Below are 17,047 nucleotides of genomic sequence, written 5' to 3'. Positions count from 1 at the left end.
CGTCTGCTAGATCAAATTCACTACTGTTTCAATTTGTCAGAGCCAGGACGACTCTTTTCCTCGAGGGGGAGTAGTGTTAGAAAAGGTAAAATCACCCGTTTTACCCCCCCTTTCTAATGATCTAGTAGCCAGCATATGACGCAATAAAACTAAGCCCTCGTGTGTCAAAAAGTGAAGACGGTTGCTGCGCCAACCGGTATTATTGTAAAAACAGATCTGTTTCAGACTTTGAGCTGATAACACGTTCTTTACAGCAAATACATTTTTCTCCAAGCATGTTTTTCATTTAGTGCTTTTCGATTGCTCGCCTGACTAAGCTTCTTACCCTCGTTTTTACTCGTTACGCTAAAGTGTAACAATATATATTGTAACACGGCGATTTGCACCGCGTTATATGACCTCCGATATCCCCGTTATCGTGAAAAGGCAGCAAGGATTATTGGCAGTCGATATGGTCATATATGTAATTTTAAGTTCTGTTACTAATTGCTTTCGATTTTGTTTCCCTTTCTTCCCACCTATCCCGAGATATCCTGAGAGATAAAGGCGGTGAGAGAGAGGAGGGAAAAGAGCAGCTACCGACAATCCGACACCAAGGGTACATCTACGAGGATGAAATCATCCTGGCAGGTGGCTCAACGTCTCGCAGCTAGTACCCGTGCCTTCCCCGCATACGTTCCCGAGAGCTACGAGGCTGCCGCCTACTACATCATCCACGGAGTCGAGAAATGCGAGCGAATCGGCTCGCTTGAACGACATGCCCACTTAGCTATTTCGTCGCCCTGGTCCGAAGAAATGAAAATTCGGCCAGATCATTCATGAGGGATGTCCACGGCCATAATGTGATGTTCACCAACAACGTCGGGAACGTTAAAGAGCCCCCTACTGGCTCAGTACCGCTGAAAGTACCGCCCACGTATCTTAAAGGGGTAAGGCACGGCGAAAGCTGAGTGTGCTGCGAGGCCTGCCAGAAGTCATGCCCAGGAGGTGCTGCCAACCGACGTCTCGCCAAAGAAGTTCTGCAGACAACGCCGTTGCGACAACGACGCTGCGCGGAAGAGTCCCCGAACGACTTACTTCTGGATCTCGCTTAGCTGTGAACAGACGTGCTTTTCTGTTCCTTACTACTTTTTTTGTCTGTAACGTTCTTTGTTCTCGCATTAATCCCGTTTCTGTTGTTACCGTACCTTATATCTTTTTGTATTTGATGTCAAGTGTTTGTGAGCCTGTAGACATTGTTAATTGCCAGGACTCTTTGCTTTTGTACGAGGAAGTAATTCCGGTTCTTCTAACGTAAGTGAGCTTTTGTTACCGCTCGAACCCCCGAGACGCAATTGCTTGTCTTTTGTCTTGATGACCGTTTGGGTCGTAATTTTCCGTATCTCGGGTTTTCGTGTGGCCTATTAATTTATTTAATGACCATTTCGAAGAGCCTAACTAACTACTAACATCCCTAATTTTGTTCCCGAATTTTTCTGTTAATTTTACCACGCATGGCCCCCTCTCCCCGCGTCTGCGTGGCGGCGGCGTCATTCTATTTTTTTGTGTTTTCGGGTAATTTAACCGCTATATCGTGAGGAAATATCGTTTCGATTATTGTTCTCGTTTAACTAAATATTGTATTTGATCTCGTTATCGTGTTACCGTTCATCAAAAATCGTATCTTGTATAATTGCGCAACAATCGTGTAATATTGCGCAATAGCGTCGGTTGCGGCCATCTTTGTGGCGTCGTTGTTTGAATCGTCCCCGCGCTATCTCCCGCTACCGCGTGGCGCTGAATTCGTTATATCGAAATATCGCGGTGAACCGAAGCCGCGCCACGCCACTGTGCCTTTCGAGAGCTGTCGAGTTACAAATCGAGCACTCCCTGGGTGGTTACGCCACCGTACCTTCTTCCCGTTGTGCCGTGCGCCGCGTAACCGTAGGCTCCTCTTTAATGTAGATTCAGCGCGTGGGCAAGAAGCGTATATCTTGTATTGTTTTAAAATATCGTTACCGGTCATAATTTAATGTTAAGACTTTTGTTACTATTATTTTGTAATTAGACGAGTTCTTGTCTGGTGACAGCTGACGCTGTATATCCCGTTTTTGATTTCTTTGCATTATATTGAGTCTTTTGTTACCAGCTGTCACGTTGCGTTTGTTCCGTACCTTATTCCGTTAAGCTTTCTTGTATCTTACTTATCGAAGATTGTCTTTCAATTTTAGTTATCGATATTATTCTCGCGTCGTATTAACTTTAAGATTACTTGTATCTCGCTCATGGAAGATTGTTTATAGCCGTTTAAGTTACTATCCTTGTTTTGTTACGAGTTTATTTTTATCGTCCGTGTAATTCGATCAGAGAAGATTGTTTTATTTTCGTTAAGTTATTATTTCCGTTTCCTGTATCGAGTCTTTTAAATTATCCTTTGTTTTTGTCACCATTCTTCCTCAAGGACTGTGTACAACCTAGGTAATTTTGAGACCTACTTCCGTCCCCGTTAATAAACTAACATTTCGTTACCTTTACTCTTGGGCAATTTTTTTTATAATAGAAAAGTGTGTTGTCCGTTCACTATCCGGCCACTCCCCTCCGCCAAATACTGAGCTACCGAGTTCCCTTTTCCCTTTTTTCCCTTTTATCTTTCAGATTATCGTGGTACAGCGTACCTGGCGCCCAACAGATTTTCTTCCCGTTCATTTCGGAGAATTATTACTTTGCAGCCTGATTCACCGATTTAACCATTCCGTAATTTCGTGACGTATCGTAAGCCTCATTTGTCCTCATCCTTGCTGCTGACACGATCCTCTGTAGGCGTGCATCGATTGACGGGTCGCAATATATATTAGGGTGGGTCAAAAAAACCGACTATTTTCTTTTTCACTTTATACTCTGAAAAATCGGTTGCTATACACCTCTAAAAAATAGTCACCACATATGAGCTCTTAATTTTGATAGGACGGTCCTCCGCTTTATAGTTTCCCATTTGTTCCTCAGTATTAGAAACGAAAACCTAAAATATTATAGTACCAAAAATGAATTTGTTCATTCATTCAGTAAATGATGCAGTATTTTCAACTAAGTCAAAGAACCATTAGATAAAAACACGGAGATGCGTCCCCCCGATGATTGAGTTGACATTGAGTCACTTTGCCCCAAAAAACCATTGAAAAATTAGTTTTTGATTTTTTTAACAATGGCGCTCCTTCCCGAAAAATCTGAAAAAAATTGCAGAAAATCAAGAATGACGCATTGAACATACTGTGAAAAAAGAAGCTAGTCACTTTTTAAACTCAATAAGAGATCGACAATTTAAACCTCAAAAGATTTTTCACAGCTCGAATTTAGTCCGAAAAAATTCGGAAGAATTCTCGATCATGTACATCAACATCCGCAATATATCTGATTTTTTTTCATATTTTTCAAAGTAAAAATGGCTCAGGAATCGCGAAAAAACGGAAATCCGCGTTATTCGAAGTTTCCAGCGTAATAATATAGATAGAGATTTAAAACTTGTGCGAACTAGGTTTTTGAGGTATCTCTAAAATGTGGCGTATAGCAAATCCACATTGGTTCAGGGGCATATTTCATATGAAACCCTGGCTAGGCCCTTCATATCTCTCCATCAAATGTTCGTTAAAAAATATCTCTCCTCATATTCTTGTAGGAAATTGAACGCTTTACAAAAAAGGTCTCACATAATTTTTCCGTAAACCTCACCGTTTGAAAGATATCAAAGGTTTAAGTTCGATTATTTTAAGACAAATTTCTGTTTTGCTCTGTGACGTCCCGATGCCGTCGGTCGTTGAAACAACTAAATAGCGTGTCCGCAGAAGGCACAACACCTGAACATCAGCAACACGCGATTGGAGCCCTGATTTTTGGTAGAAGACCCGGGCCCCCGCTACGAACAAGTACTAAATGGAGGAATGGACTGACAAGTGCCGCGAGTGATTTAATGTTTAATGATATAGGTCTTACCTTTGATCGATGAGAACTGCCTTTGATCCTTATGCTTCCCTGGAGCCTGATCGAATGAGGATTCCTTTTTGGGGGTTTAAGGGTAAACACAGTCCACAAAACACTTGTTGATTAAAGAGTATCAAAAGTAAAACGATGTATTGTTACAATCCTTTTGAAAATCGATACACTTGTTATATTCAAATATAATGTTTAAATTTAATATTTTTAACACTACGAGTCGAGCTTATGCTTTGATATTTAGAAGGTTTTGAGGAAACCCCTCTGAATGAAATATTAAGATTTTGAATATTATTTTACACGCATAATTATGAATAGTTTAAGAGTTGAATAAAATTAGTCGTTGATGTGGGATGTAAGTGAACTGTTTGAGAGTTATATTAAGAGATGGTTTTTGAATGTGACTGAACAATTTGAGAGTTGAATAGCGAGTTTTATTTTTGAATGCAGCTGAACTGTTTGAGAGTCGAATAGCAAGTTTTATTTTTGAATGCGGCTGAACTGTTTGAGAGTCCAATAGAAAGTTTTTATTTTTGAATATGACCGAACAGTTTGAGAACTAAACAGAAAGTGATTTTTGCCGCGATGCAGCTGACCGCTCCGGCCGCTGCAGGGTGGCTGTGCGCTTGCGCGATTTTTCTCTCTGCTGGCTGACGATGTTCACTTGGGCCCTTTGGTCATGCCAGAGTTATTTACTGTTTAGTCTATGCTGGTATTACTCTTATGAGCGGCGGTCCGACTCTGGGCTATGCAGGGAACCCAATATTTAAACATCTATAGAGTGTCATATCTTCAACTGCGCCATCCTCAACCCAAAGGACTGTATAGTACCACCCACCAAGTGTGGGAGTATCATAGCAACAAAAGATATAGTAACTATTCGGAGAACTCGGCATCGAGTTGGTTATTAATTTTGGTTTGTAATTTCCTTTTGGTTTGGCGTGCCCATTTGAAGATAACCTCATATGCCTTCAAGGCTTCTTACTAATTGTATTTATATAGTCAATAATATAAAATCAGGTTATAATATTATATTGATGTGTGCGTGTATTGGAATGTAAGAAAATATACTCTTTTATATGTATGTGTTTGTCTGAGGTATTATAAAGAAGGAAGAGAACAGCAGTTTAAAGATATAAAGGGAAACTTGCATAGAGGCAATTTTCCATTAGGCGGACGTCTCTCACGGGGACGTCACAGCTTATGAATTTTATAACTCGTTGAAAATTTTTTTTTATGAAATGCGCAGTACATGGTTTCGTAGGAAATTAACTGTTCTACAAAAATGGTCTGTTATGACTTGTCGATTAAATTAAGCGTTTCAAAGATATTCATCGTCAAACTCCAATGGTTGCAAATTTTAACAGTTTTTTATTATTAATTCAGAAAATTTTAATTCAGTCTATGACTTTCAGGGAAATTTATACGAATTTGAGTTTCTTTGGGTAGGGTTATTAGGGTCGCTGATTACGAATCCGTTTTCAGATTTGCAAAATTCGAAATTGCGGACACAATATGGCGGCCGTACACTTCAAATGACGGATTTTCTGACCGCAAAACGATTGCGATTGATTTGAAAGTATGGAAAAGATCTTGGGTTTTATGATTTGCGAAGGTCAAACAACTTTTTGCGGTTTGGTCTGCCATATTGGATCCGCCATCTTGAATTTCTAACATTTGAGTGCGGATTCGAAATCAGCGCCCCTGAAAACCCCCGAGTACCAACCGAGTACCTTTCGCTCTCGTCGAACGAGTTTTTGCACGTTTGGTCCGTCATATTGAATCCGCCATCTTGAATTTTCGAATTTTGAGTGCAGATTCGTAATCAGCGACCCCAAAAATCCTTGAGTACAAAATTTCAAGTCGATAGTGAGTAAGAAAGAATGTGTGCCGCTAAGGGTTAATAGCGAGATATAAATTTTTGTTTCTAATACTGAGGAACAAATGGAAAACTATAAAGCGGAAGACCCTTCTATCAAAATTAGGAGCTCATATTTGGTGAGTATTTTTTAGAGGTGTATAGCAACCGATTTTTCAGAGTATAAAGTGAAAAAAACATAGTCGGTTTTTTTTACCTACCATAATGTAGGTATATAATATATATATTGTGACGAGGTTTGATTTTCGCCGCTCTTGTTCACCCGGAGAAGTTTCCAAGAGTGAACCTGGTGCACAATGATTCAGCAACCCGCGATGCAATTTGCAGCTTACAAAAGCTATCGCGAAATTTTGTTGGGCACCTGGCGTGATAAACACGCCTCGAGTCTTTACCTTTGCAATTCCTCGGCTGTCCTTCTCTATGCCAGATAGCTCAGTACCGCGGAGAGGGGGTGGGTAGTTTTGCGGAGAGGAAGAACGGACACTGGACACGATACAGAATTCAACAAAATAAAATAAAATAATAAATTCAAAAAAAAAAAATTCGAAGCGATACAAAACAAAAGGAAAAAGAAACAGATACTCAATTCGCCTCCCGCGATTCCACAAACAAAATAGAAAGAAAATCAAATCTTAACTAGACTTAAATCTACGTGCGCTAGTCGCGTCCCTTGTCTCAACGAGATTAACAAAACAAAAATCAAAATACAGAAAATCTACAACGATACGAACACGCTACTCGTGATCGTCCTTCCCTTAATTATAAATATCGGCGCTATTCGTCAAACCCAAACAGAATTATCGCGCTGATCGCAAAACATACCCTATAAGTAACTCGACAGTAATTCTTACTTAACAACTTAAATCATAGCGATTCATCGCGACGCATCCGAAACTTCACTATCTTCCAAAATAAATCAAATAAGGAAACAAGAAATAATAACCCAGCCAAACGAAGCGCTCACACGAGCAGTAGTATGCAGGTTCTGGACCACCGCGTGTGCGTGTGTCCGTGTGAGGTGTGCGTGCATCTGTGTGACCGGCGTAAGCTGACTTAACGTGGATATGCCGGTTCTGGACCAACGCGTGTGTGTCCATGTGTGTGTGTGTGTGTGTGTGTGTGTTTGTGTGTGTGTGTTTGTGTGTGTGTGTGTGTGCGTGCGTGCGTGCGTGCGTGTGTGTGTGTGTGTGTGTGTGTGTGTGTGTGTGTGTGTGTGTGTGTGTGTGTGTGTGTGTGTGTGTGTGTGTGCGCGCGCGCGCGCGCGCAGTTCTCAACCCGCGGTTCTCAACCCCCGTTAGTGTTATCATCAGTGGGTGATTACCATCGCAGTGCGGGTGTGGGTGATTACCATCAGAGAGTGCAATGGTGATTAGAACTCCCGTTTACGTCTGGTCAGCTGCTCGATCACGTCTGGCCAGCTGCCCAATTAAGACGCCGAGGCGGATTTTAACTTCCACATAAACCTGTCGTCCAAAATTACCATGTTTTCGCGAAAAACTTACAATGTCGCCCGATTAACCCCTTCGCATAAACCTGTCGGTTTTTCGCGATTTAGCGCATCCCAAAATGACACGATCCCCAAGATCTTTTCATCCCACCCCAGCATTATCGTTCTATAAAAGCAGTTCGCCAGCAAAAATCCTCAGTCATAAAATCTCCTTCATCATGTCAGACTTTCATCTGAACAACAACGTCGGTGTAGTTGCGGCTCAACTCGACTGGACTAACCTTAGACGGCTGACCGGCGAGCCTCTGCGAGAACACTTTGCCCAGCAGTGAGCTCGAGTTCTTTGCGGCACAGTTAGTGCCGTCCGTGAAAAAAATGTACCAGGCTACATTTGCCTGCGATGTTTCGTCGTCCAGTGACTATACACAACGCCTTAAAATCATCTACCATCAAAATCGCTTACAAAACATCACTTTTTGCAGCGCCAACATCGAACACTTCGACAATAATGTGCTATTCCACATCTCGTTCGTGAAACCTAACTCGTTCACGTGTCGAGTTTGTAGAGATAGTTTATTTGGAACAACCCGGCCAACAGAGGGTTGTACCAAGTTCAAAGAACTGATGGTCGAATTGGAACATGTTGCTGAAAGTATTAATTTTTACTTTTAATTCAACGTCGGAACACGCCTCCAACACCGCACTCGCACATTCCCTGATTATATAATGACTGCAGTATCATTTCCGGCCGCATGCTCAAAGGTCATCAACTTCCGCCTCCTGATAGTCAATCACCCTGCCATTAATTTTCGCAAAATGCAGGTTTATAATTAGTCATTTATATGCTCTGCTTCCATATGCAACAGAATTGCATTGTATGCAGAACGTTCTCAAGTGAGTTATTGCTCACAGCCCATCATTGTTTCATACTCCCACCACCATTTTTCCCTGTATATAAAAACTTCATCATACACCGCCTGAAGTCACAATCACTCCGCAAGCTGAACGGTCTCCACGCAAGCTGAACAATCTACACGCAATGGCTGAACTGCAAGAATTGGTAAATATACACCGCGCCGTCGACGTTGATCGCATTCTAACCAATGAATTATATTTTGTCACAGACAAACTTACTCGAACTCATTTTTCGGAGACTTTGGTTTGAGTCAACTGCTACCCGAATGGGATGTAATACCGGAGAACGAGCCGAAGACTGGTATTCCCGAATCCATCAAACTACTCACCGACACACATTTCTGTTCTCTCAACAACGACGTCGGCAACGGAGAGGTTACCGTCCAAATTAAAATCTACAATACCAAGGATATTCTACGAACTGACAAGACTGATTGGTGGCGAACCGCTCTGTCCAACATGCAGTTCACAACCAACCGAAGCTCTCCCGAATATCAGCTTTTGGGTGACCTGACTGCGAAAGTTATCTCCCGAATCCGCGAACTCCCCGGCAAAAAACCTGAACGCAAACGCCGAACCACTCAAAAAAACAAATTTAAACCTTATTGATAAAAAAATGTATTGATGGAATAAACAACTTTATTAAAAATATGATCAAGTTTTTATTTTTCAGTGTGCATTTATTTCATTCATCGAAATTACTCTTGTCCTGAAATTCATTGTACTACAATCTCATGAGTTGCACGTTTTGAAACGCACAAATCCCTGCATGAAAGCTGCAATCAACGATCTTCTTGTCGTAGGATTTCCTCAATATTTCAATCGCTGGACAGCCCAGTTCCATCATATCCACCGCATTCAAATTTTCCGCATATTCCTCCAACCAACAAATTTTTTCCAATCCCTTGACAAGCACCAACGGCGTTCTGCCCAGGTGATCGCGCATAATCCTTCTCAAGATGCCGTAAGTTGTCAAACCATCAGTCCACTGGAATCCATGATGATTATGCGTAAGATACTTCATTTGATGGCGCAGTTTATTCGACAACAGGTTTCAGGCGTATGGATCTCGAAATATGTCATGACTCATAGTCTTTGCTACGTTCTCATAAAATGCGACTTCTTTCACTACGAATTTATTCCTAACGCCGATAAATCCCTGCACATCCACGAACATACAATTCATTACAGCAATTTTCGAACAACGTTCGTTTGAGGTGTGTACTCGACGATTCGATCGTGCAGTATGAGACAATATGCAGCCATACCATCCTCTATATCCGTTTCGCTCTTAAATTCTATTCGTATGTCAACTGGAGCACTTTTTATAGATTCATTTTGTCGCGAACAATCTATCACTATTATTGGTGCATCCTTAATGTAAGTTTGCATATCCAGAATGGGTCTATTCACAGTTCCATAATACGAATTCTGGAACTTAGCATACATATCGTACAGTAGAGCAAATTGTTCATTTTTACGGCTTACGTTTCGATTTTCATATGGATATGAATCGCTGTTCAGAAATAGCTTAACGTTGCGTAAATCGCAGTGGTCGAAATAACTCGCATGATTCTTCACGTTTTCCTTCCAATTTCTTTGCAATGCAAATATCACATATCTTGGTTTTTCCAGTTGCGTTGCTATTTTGATGGGCCAAACTTGCATTTTAGATTTCGGTAAATTGGGATATTCGTGCAACGACCAAGATCTGAAGCACATCTGTATCGGTTGATTTTTCTCCAATATTCTCAATAGCGACAGCTTTACAACATCCGATGGCATCACATGCGGTATTCTCCATTGTAATTTTGTTATTTCCAAACGCATGTCTTCCGCAGCCGCACCAGTTTTGTAGCAATTTTTATCGGTTCTGCTTCGTATGATAATGAGCTCGTGTCGAGCGTTAGTAACAATTTTCTTATAATCTTCTGCGCAACCCAGCACGGTATTCAACGGAATACACAGGCTGAAATCACCCGTGTGATGGTTGCTTTTATATCCACCATCCTTCCATCCAAATATTTCCATGGCATTTTTCTTACTCTGATCCAGCGAAATATAATTTTTCAACGTAGATGTTATTCCGACATTCTTACAACGATCAATTTCCACACCATCGTATTCGTAGCGTATTTGATCGAAGAAAAAACACGGACAGTTTTTTTCCAGCTCAGAATAAATTTGATAATTTCTCGCACCCGCAACAATTTTGAAAGCTTTTCCCTGAATGTAGATGAAACTCTCACTCGGCAGCACACACAAATCCTGCTGTTGTATCGAAATGCATATCTCGTCGTTATTGTTGTAGGAGGAATTTGCATACGGATGATGTGCGTACACGATCGCCTGGTTGATGCTGTTGTCGTAGACCGGCGATGCATCGATTCTCAGGATGTTGGACATCATTTTCGAAGTTTAAACCCCAGCGAAATCAAAATAATCTTGCTTTTTCAAGTGAGCAAACTTACGGAATTTAGTGACCCTTTTGTATCCCTCGGCGATTCAGTACTGACCGAATCAGTGCTGGATGCTTGATTATATGCGTTGTTGTATGTTAGCATTTTCAATCTTCTTTCAAATGAAGTCGTATAGTGATTTCTTTTCCTCTAAAATTGACCGGTGCTCCGCTCTGGTCAACTATACTCAGCGTTATGTTGTCAATCACGCGAACATTCACCGGCATGTAGATGATGCTCCGGGGCGATTCCGAAATTTTATAACCTGGTGGAACGTCTTGCGAAAATTCGTGTATCGTGTGAGCCTGCGAACTATTGCTGAATGCGCTATATGTTACGCTACACTCCACTTTAATGGAATTAACTTTAGATATTTTTATCGGGTTTGTCGACTCGTGCCATTCCCTTGATTTACGTATCTCATCATTATCAAACCGTAACAATGGTGCTATCGAGTTATGATCCAAGAAATCAATGTCCCATCTACACCAAACTTCCGATTTAAGTGTATTATTGTTGGCTCGAATTATTATGTTTGGTCCTTCGATCACCTTTTTACCAGCGCTAACATTTTGTGAAACATCAATCACGTATTCCATATGTTTTTGCACATATTTGTTTACATCCTTAATGGTATACGACCCCGTCGGTATAGTAATTCGATTATTGTAATTATAACCCAAGCTGTTGCAGGTTTCATCAATTTTGGATATTGAATTGTATGATTGAAACGTGACCAGTTCCATTGAATACGATTTGCGGTGATTTAGAATTATTGGTGGAGAGTAATTCGCACTCAGGGTCGATGTATCACCCGTTAACGTGAAGGTTATAGACATGCTTCCTTCGCTGCGAGAAATTTCAAACACAACTCTCCGCAATTGGATGCGTTGTCAGACTGATGCCTGTCATGATTGTACCAGATAACATTCCTTCCACCGAAGTATCGCACAACTTCGTTCGGCGGTGGTAAATTGCCAAAACTGTCGTAATAATACACGTTGTGTCTAATTTTTTTATAAGCCACCCAATGTGTCCCTACTCCCGCATCACTATCTAAATTTATAATTCCGCTCTCGCGAACTCTGATTTGTTTCGGTAAATTGTTCCGCATGAAAACACCCCGGAAATGTAATATTTTCAGCATTTTGGCAAACTTCCACAGTTCACGGTCTGTAGTAACCCCTTGCGGAAGTTTCACGTTTTGGAGTTTTTTTAGCTTGTTAGTTGATTTCAAGAATAGCCCCCATCCTTTCTTGTGAGGTGCTAAATAAAGTCCCCTACCACGTCTACCCAATGCAATAGCCTCCATTGTCTTATTGTGACGTTCGTTTTCTTCCAATTTTTTAGCCGCGCTCGGCGCATCATTCACTGCTTTAGCGATGCCGGCCGCCCCACCTGCCGACGATCCCGCGGCTGATAGCCCCGCAAATATGGGTATTAATAGCGGTGGAAAACCACCGTGCTTTGCAACCTTCAACACTCTGGGCAATTTAACATTCTTCTTATCCCCGCCAATTGCCTGTTTCGCTGCTTTAAGCGCTATGCGTATCGCGCTCCCTTTGTCTGTCGGTTTAAACTTTCTCACCGCCTGACGTGCGGATGTTATAGCAGCACGTACCCAGGGTTTCCTAATACCCATACCAAGTTTGACTTGAGCACGCATGGTTTTGTTAACTGCCCAACCTGCCGCACGTTCTGTCCACTTTGCTTCCTTGTCACGACTGCGTTGCAACGCTGCCTGAGCCAAACTTTTATCAGCCTCGTGTCTAAATTTTAGATCTTTGCTTTTCGCATAGGCAATATCATGTTCTCGACAGGCTTTGTCCAACAAATTCACTCCTGTTTGACCGCTGGCAAGACGCTGCTGCAAACGTGTTCCAGGACCGCAGAACTAATAACTCGGTAGATGTAGCTCAATGGGCAAATTATTCATTGCGGTATTTAACATTCCACGTCCTCTGGGCATGTGTGCTATCAAGCGTCCGAAAAACAACTGATCAGTATGTAATCGCCCACTAAGACTCATGCAACAACATGAAATTTATAAAACAGTCCGTCACTTTACCAATCAAAAATTTGGACAACGACGTGCAACATGTGTCAAAAATTAATCGCCACGGTAAACTATTACCGACATCCGTAAGAAGTATTATTTGCGGATCGTCGAATTGTGGAAAAACCAACGTAGTTATCAGCCTTCTCATTAATCCCAACGGATTACGTTTCCAGAATGTATACATATATTCCAAGTCTTCGGCACAGCCAAAATATGAATATTTACGCAAGGTCTTGAATCGTGTACCTGGTGTGTCCTATCTTACCTATTTCAACAATTGTGACGTAACTTCGGTGGAGCAATCCCAGCCGAACACGATTTTTATTTTCGATGATATTGCCTGTGATAAGCAGGACGTGCTTAGGGAATATTTCTGCATGGGTCGACATAAATCAGTTGATTGTTTCTATCTGTGTCAAACATACACAAGGATCCCCAAACATCTGATTCGTGACGATGCAAACTTCATAATTCTTTTCAAACAAGACGCTTAGAACTTGCGGCATGTATTCGATGATTATGTGAATACAGATATGAAGTATGCGGAATTTGAAAAATTTCGCTCCATCTGCTAGCGTTCGAAGTATGGATTTCTGACGACTGATAAAAATAGTCCTATGAATTCCGGCCGATATCGCAGAGGGTTCAATGAATTTATCATAAAAACGTGATGTAACCCGCCTGAGGTAACAGTGTTACGTCTGAATGTGTGCCTATAACATCTTCAAGTATGCTGAAGACATCGAAATCCGAGACCGATTTGAAGCACAAGATAGTGGAAGCAAGCGATGCGGTAAGGAAGAAATATCAAGCATTGAAAACTGATCGCATAGCCGACAGCGAAGCGATGGAGAGAACTTTCAAACCGATTGTTGAGCCGCTGACTGCTATAGCAAAGGCATCTGAGTTCAAAGCGGATGCTATAAAGCCTGAAGTGTTTGCTGAAAATGATGATGATGAATTGGATAATAGCATGGCTTAGGACTATTACAAACAGACTCCAAACTCAGAATATCGCATACGAAAACCGAGCCAATCGCTTGTCAGGAAAGTGTTTCAACGCAGAGGGGGTCTGGAAAAATTTACACCCAATTCGCGTGAAAGCAGTGATATTGAAGATGACGCGAACGTTACGATTGAGCGAACTATTCCCGTCTTGCGTGAAACGGTTTACACGACGGCCAGTCACCGAATCTCATACGGAATCGCCGTGGTCGGCGTTGATGGAGCAGATGGCTGACCCTGATACTTCAACGCATATGGAACGCGCGTTCGAGGAAAACTTTGGCACTTTGGCCAAGAATTATGTGATGAATTCAATTCGCGATACGGCAAATACAATGGATTCGGTTTACGGAATCAGATTTGTCAATAATGATGGGGCCCCTGGTTTCATGATTGGTGACTCACTGATTGACTTTGAGCTAGATCATTCTGACGTTGAAAACATGCGATTCAAAACAACTCCGGGTATATTGGAACTCATGTTTGAGAAAATCCCCGACAAAGATATTTACACGGACGATGATCTTCGTAAATATCGCAACATCATAGATTCTACAAATGCCCACAAAAGAGGCTATCTAAAAACTGGTCAAGTATGCGGTAATGAATCCTACAAATATCGGAACATTATACGCAAGTTATTTCCAAGTCGGTCGGCACTCGGTGAAGGTCTCAACACGAGTAAACATATCGTGCGAAAGAATTCTCGATTGGAGTATACATATTGGGATGATCCAAACGAGTTGGTGGACAGGTTGTGGTTATTGAGTCGTTCCGAGGCTGCCGGTAACACGGCTCACACGAATGAGATTATCTCAATAGTGGAGGAATTACGCAAAGCTGATATTATTGTTTTAAGAATGAGTGGGGAGAAAATACAGCTGGTCAGAGAGCTACATGCACCGGCTCATCGTAACTTTAAGCGCCGACGAGTGATCGTGAAAGGCTTTAATGGCTTGTGGCAAGCGGATTTGGTCGAAATGCGGCAGTATGCCAAAATAAATCGGAATTTCAATTACATTATAACGGTCATCGACGTGTTATCCAAATTTGCGTGGGCTGTGGCACCGAAAAATAAGAGTGCTCAATCGGTTGTCGATGGATTCAAAGAAGTTCTTCAAAGCGGCCGTTCACATAAGAATCTTCAATCAGACGACGGTAAAGAATTTTTCAATGCTGAATTTAAAAAGTGAATGAAAAAGCACATCAACCATTACTCAACCTACAGCGCTATGAAGGCATCGGTCATAGAACGTTGGAATCGCACACTCAAGGATGAAATGTGGCGATCATTTAGCCTGAACGGATCATACAAGTGGATTGATATTATACAACAGTTGGTGGCGGAATACAATAAGAGCAAACATCGTACCACGGATATAGCACCGATAAAAGTGAATCGTAAAAATGCAAACCAGTTACTCGCAACAGGCTACAGCAACGTTAAACAAGTTAAGCCAGCAAAATATAAAGTAGGAGATTTTGTGAGAGTTAGCAAGTACAAGACGATATTCGCGAAAGGTTACACACCAAATTGGTCGACCGAAATTTTCAAGATTCAAAAAGTACGAAACACAAATCCGCGAACTTATCTTCTGATAGATCAGCAGTCAAACCCAATCCAGGGGGGTTTCTATGAACAAGAACTGGATTCCGTGAAATATCCCGACATATATTTAGTAGAGAAAGTTTTGAAAAGGAAAGGTAATAAGGTGTTTGTGAAGTGGTTGGGTCTGGATGAATCACATAATTCTTGGATAAATAAAGACAATGCAGGATAATCGCTGGTGTCGAATCTGTCAATATTATTGCGAATGAATTCATAAACGTCGCAAGATTTCATTTCATAAATGAGACTATCCGTATCGGTATACATTAACTGACAATTTGATTTCAACTTTGGTAACATAAAAAAATAGTAAAAGTCGTGGACGCGAATTTTGGATGAATCTAGAATGACCATTCCGGCGTACATTGGCTTGTTAAATATCACTTCGAGCCTGTTCAGCTCGCGATCGCGACGAAATTTTCATCGAATATACTCCGACTATGGAAATTTGGTCGCGATATGAGTGTTTTGGCACCGTAACGTCCATGCCATTTTTGCGCTAACTTGACGTCGGAATATTTACGAACATTTTCCATCGTTTCACCAAATACCGCGTTGTTCATCAGTTTGTATAGATTCTATTCGAATTTGTTGGCACTTTTGGCTCTCAACGCCGTGTTCAAATCAATATAACTCTTCAACGATTCTGATTGTTTGAATTGCAATATTCTATGAATTTTACGCTATATCGAACCGTTTTTCACACACTGTTGCAAAATACGATAATGTATAACATAACGTGTCTTGTTCTGCAACGTAGCTAAAAGTTTAGGAGTTTTCCCACCGGGCGGTTCTTGATGATTTGGACAAAAGGGTGAGTCTTGATGTAATACGTGAACATTGGCGGGGTATTCTAAATCTACCTCCAATATGTATCCATCATCAGACTCTTCACCGACGTGCATGAAATCAAAATCATGTACTCGATGCACCCATTCAAAATTTCTACAACGCAGGTACTGAGACATCGCCCGACCATATAAATTATTTACATCCAAGTAGAGCAATGATTTGGTTTCCAACTGTGGATTGTAGTCTGTCATGTATTTATTATTTGCTTTACTGTATCGATTCGAGCATTGACTCAATCCTCCACGCAAACCTCCTACAATGAACAGCAGCATATCAACGTCCGTGAGCAATTCCAGATGAATTTTTGTGTGGAAAAGCATGCAATCCCAAGTAAAACCAGGTAAAGTACAGTATTGTGCTGGATCTAGCTTATATATTCGGAGGCAATTATCGCGGAAATTTTGAAAGACGTCTGCAAGGAGCATGACGTCAATTTTCAGAGACAAATCACTATACTCGCCCAATGTTGTTACATTGGAACTGTGTCAAACGTTCTGTGCATGAGCATAGTCTTCGTCTTCAATATTTTAGTCGTTCAATACGTTATAAAATGATTCTTTCGAGGGTAATGAGCGTTCGTTCATTCGGTCAGCTTCGTTCACGTAATCATCCGGAAATATCCCTTTGCAGGTTAGAAGATTGAAATGCGAATCTGTGGCGTTAGGGAATTGACATTTCGAATTCGTTAAATTATTGTGCGGCAGGTAAGAGCTTAGTTCGGCTGAACTCGAACTCATATGCCGATAAGAATCGATGAATTGAAGTCTCACGGCGAGGCTGTGAAACGTCTGAGTGAATGCTATGTACTTTTCTTAGGTAATTGGTAGAACACTGAGCGAGGATGATTCAATATTAG

General features: G+C 41.4%; 1 protein-coding gene across 1 annotated transcript; it reads right to left on the bottom strand.

The window, feature by feature from the left end:
• Nucleotides 1–9,261: 9,261 nt before the first annotated feature.
• Nucleotides 9,262–10,771, bottom strand: LOC124406258. Its single transcript, XM_046881612.1, has 4 exons — nt 10,692–10,771; nt 10,416–10,596; nt 9,411–10,301; nt 9,262–9,366 (listed from the first exon to the last, which is right to left on the bottom strand). The coding sequence occupies exons 1-4, from the start codon at nt 10,769–10,771 to the stop codon at nt 9,262–9,264; spliced, it is 1,257 nt and encodes a 418-aa protein (XP_046737568.1).
• Between the last annotated feature and the right edge of the window lie 6,276 nt (nt 10,772–17,047).

This window comes from Diprion similis, chromosome 5, assembly GCF_021155765.1.
Source record: "Diprion similis isolate iyDipSimi1 chromosome 5, iyDipSimi1.1, whole genome shotgun sequence".
NCBI classification, from domain to species: domain Eukaryota; kingdom Metazoa; phylum Arthropoda; class Insecta; order Hymenoptera; family Diprionidae; genus Diprion; species Diprion similis.
The sequence above is the reverse complement of the archived record's forward strand: the minus strand, read 5'-3'. Positions and strand labels throughout refer to the sequence as shown.

What these genes read in the sequence shown, in the direction of transcription:
- LOC124406258 (XM_046881612.1), bottom strand. Translation starts at nt 10,771, where the DNA reads ATGCTAACATACAACAACGCATATAATCAAGCATCCAGCACTGATTCG. An exon ending in TCGCCGAGGGATACAAAAGG is followed by an intron (nt 10,597 to 10,691) that starts GTCACTAAATTC and finishes CAACATCCTGAG; the next exon opens with AATCGATGCATCGCCGGTCT. An exon ending in AGGGAAAAGCTTTCAAAATT is followed by an intron (nt 10,302 to 10,415) that starts GTTGCGGGTGCG and finishes GATCGTTGTAAG; the next exon opens with AATGTCGGAATAACATCTAC.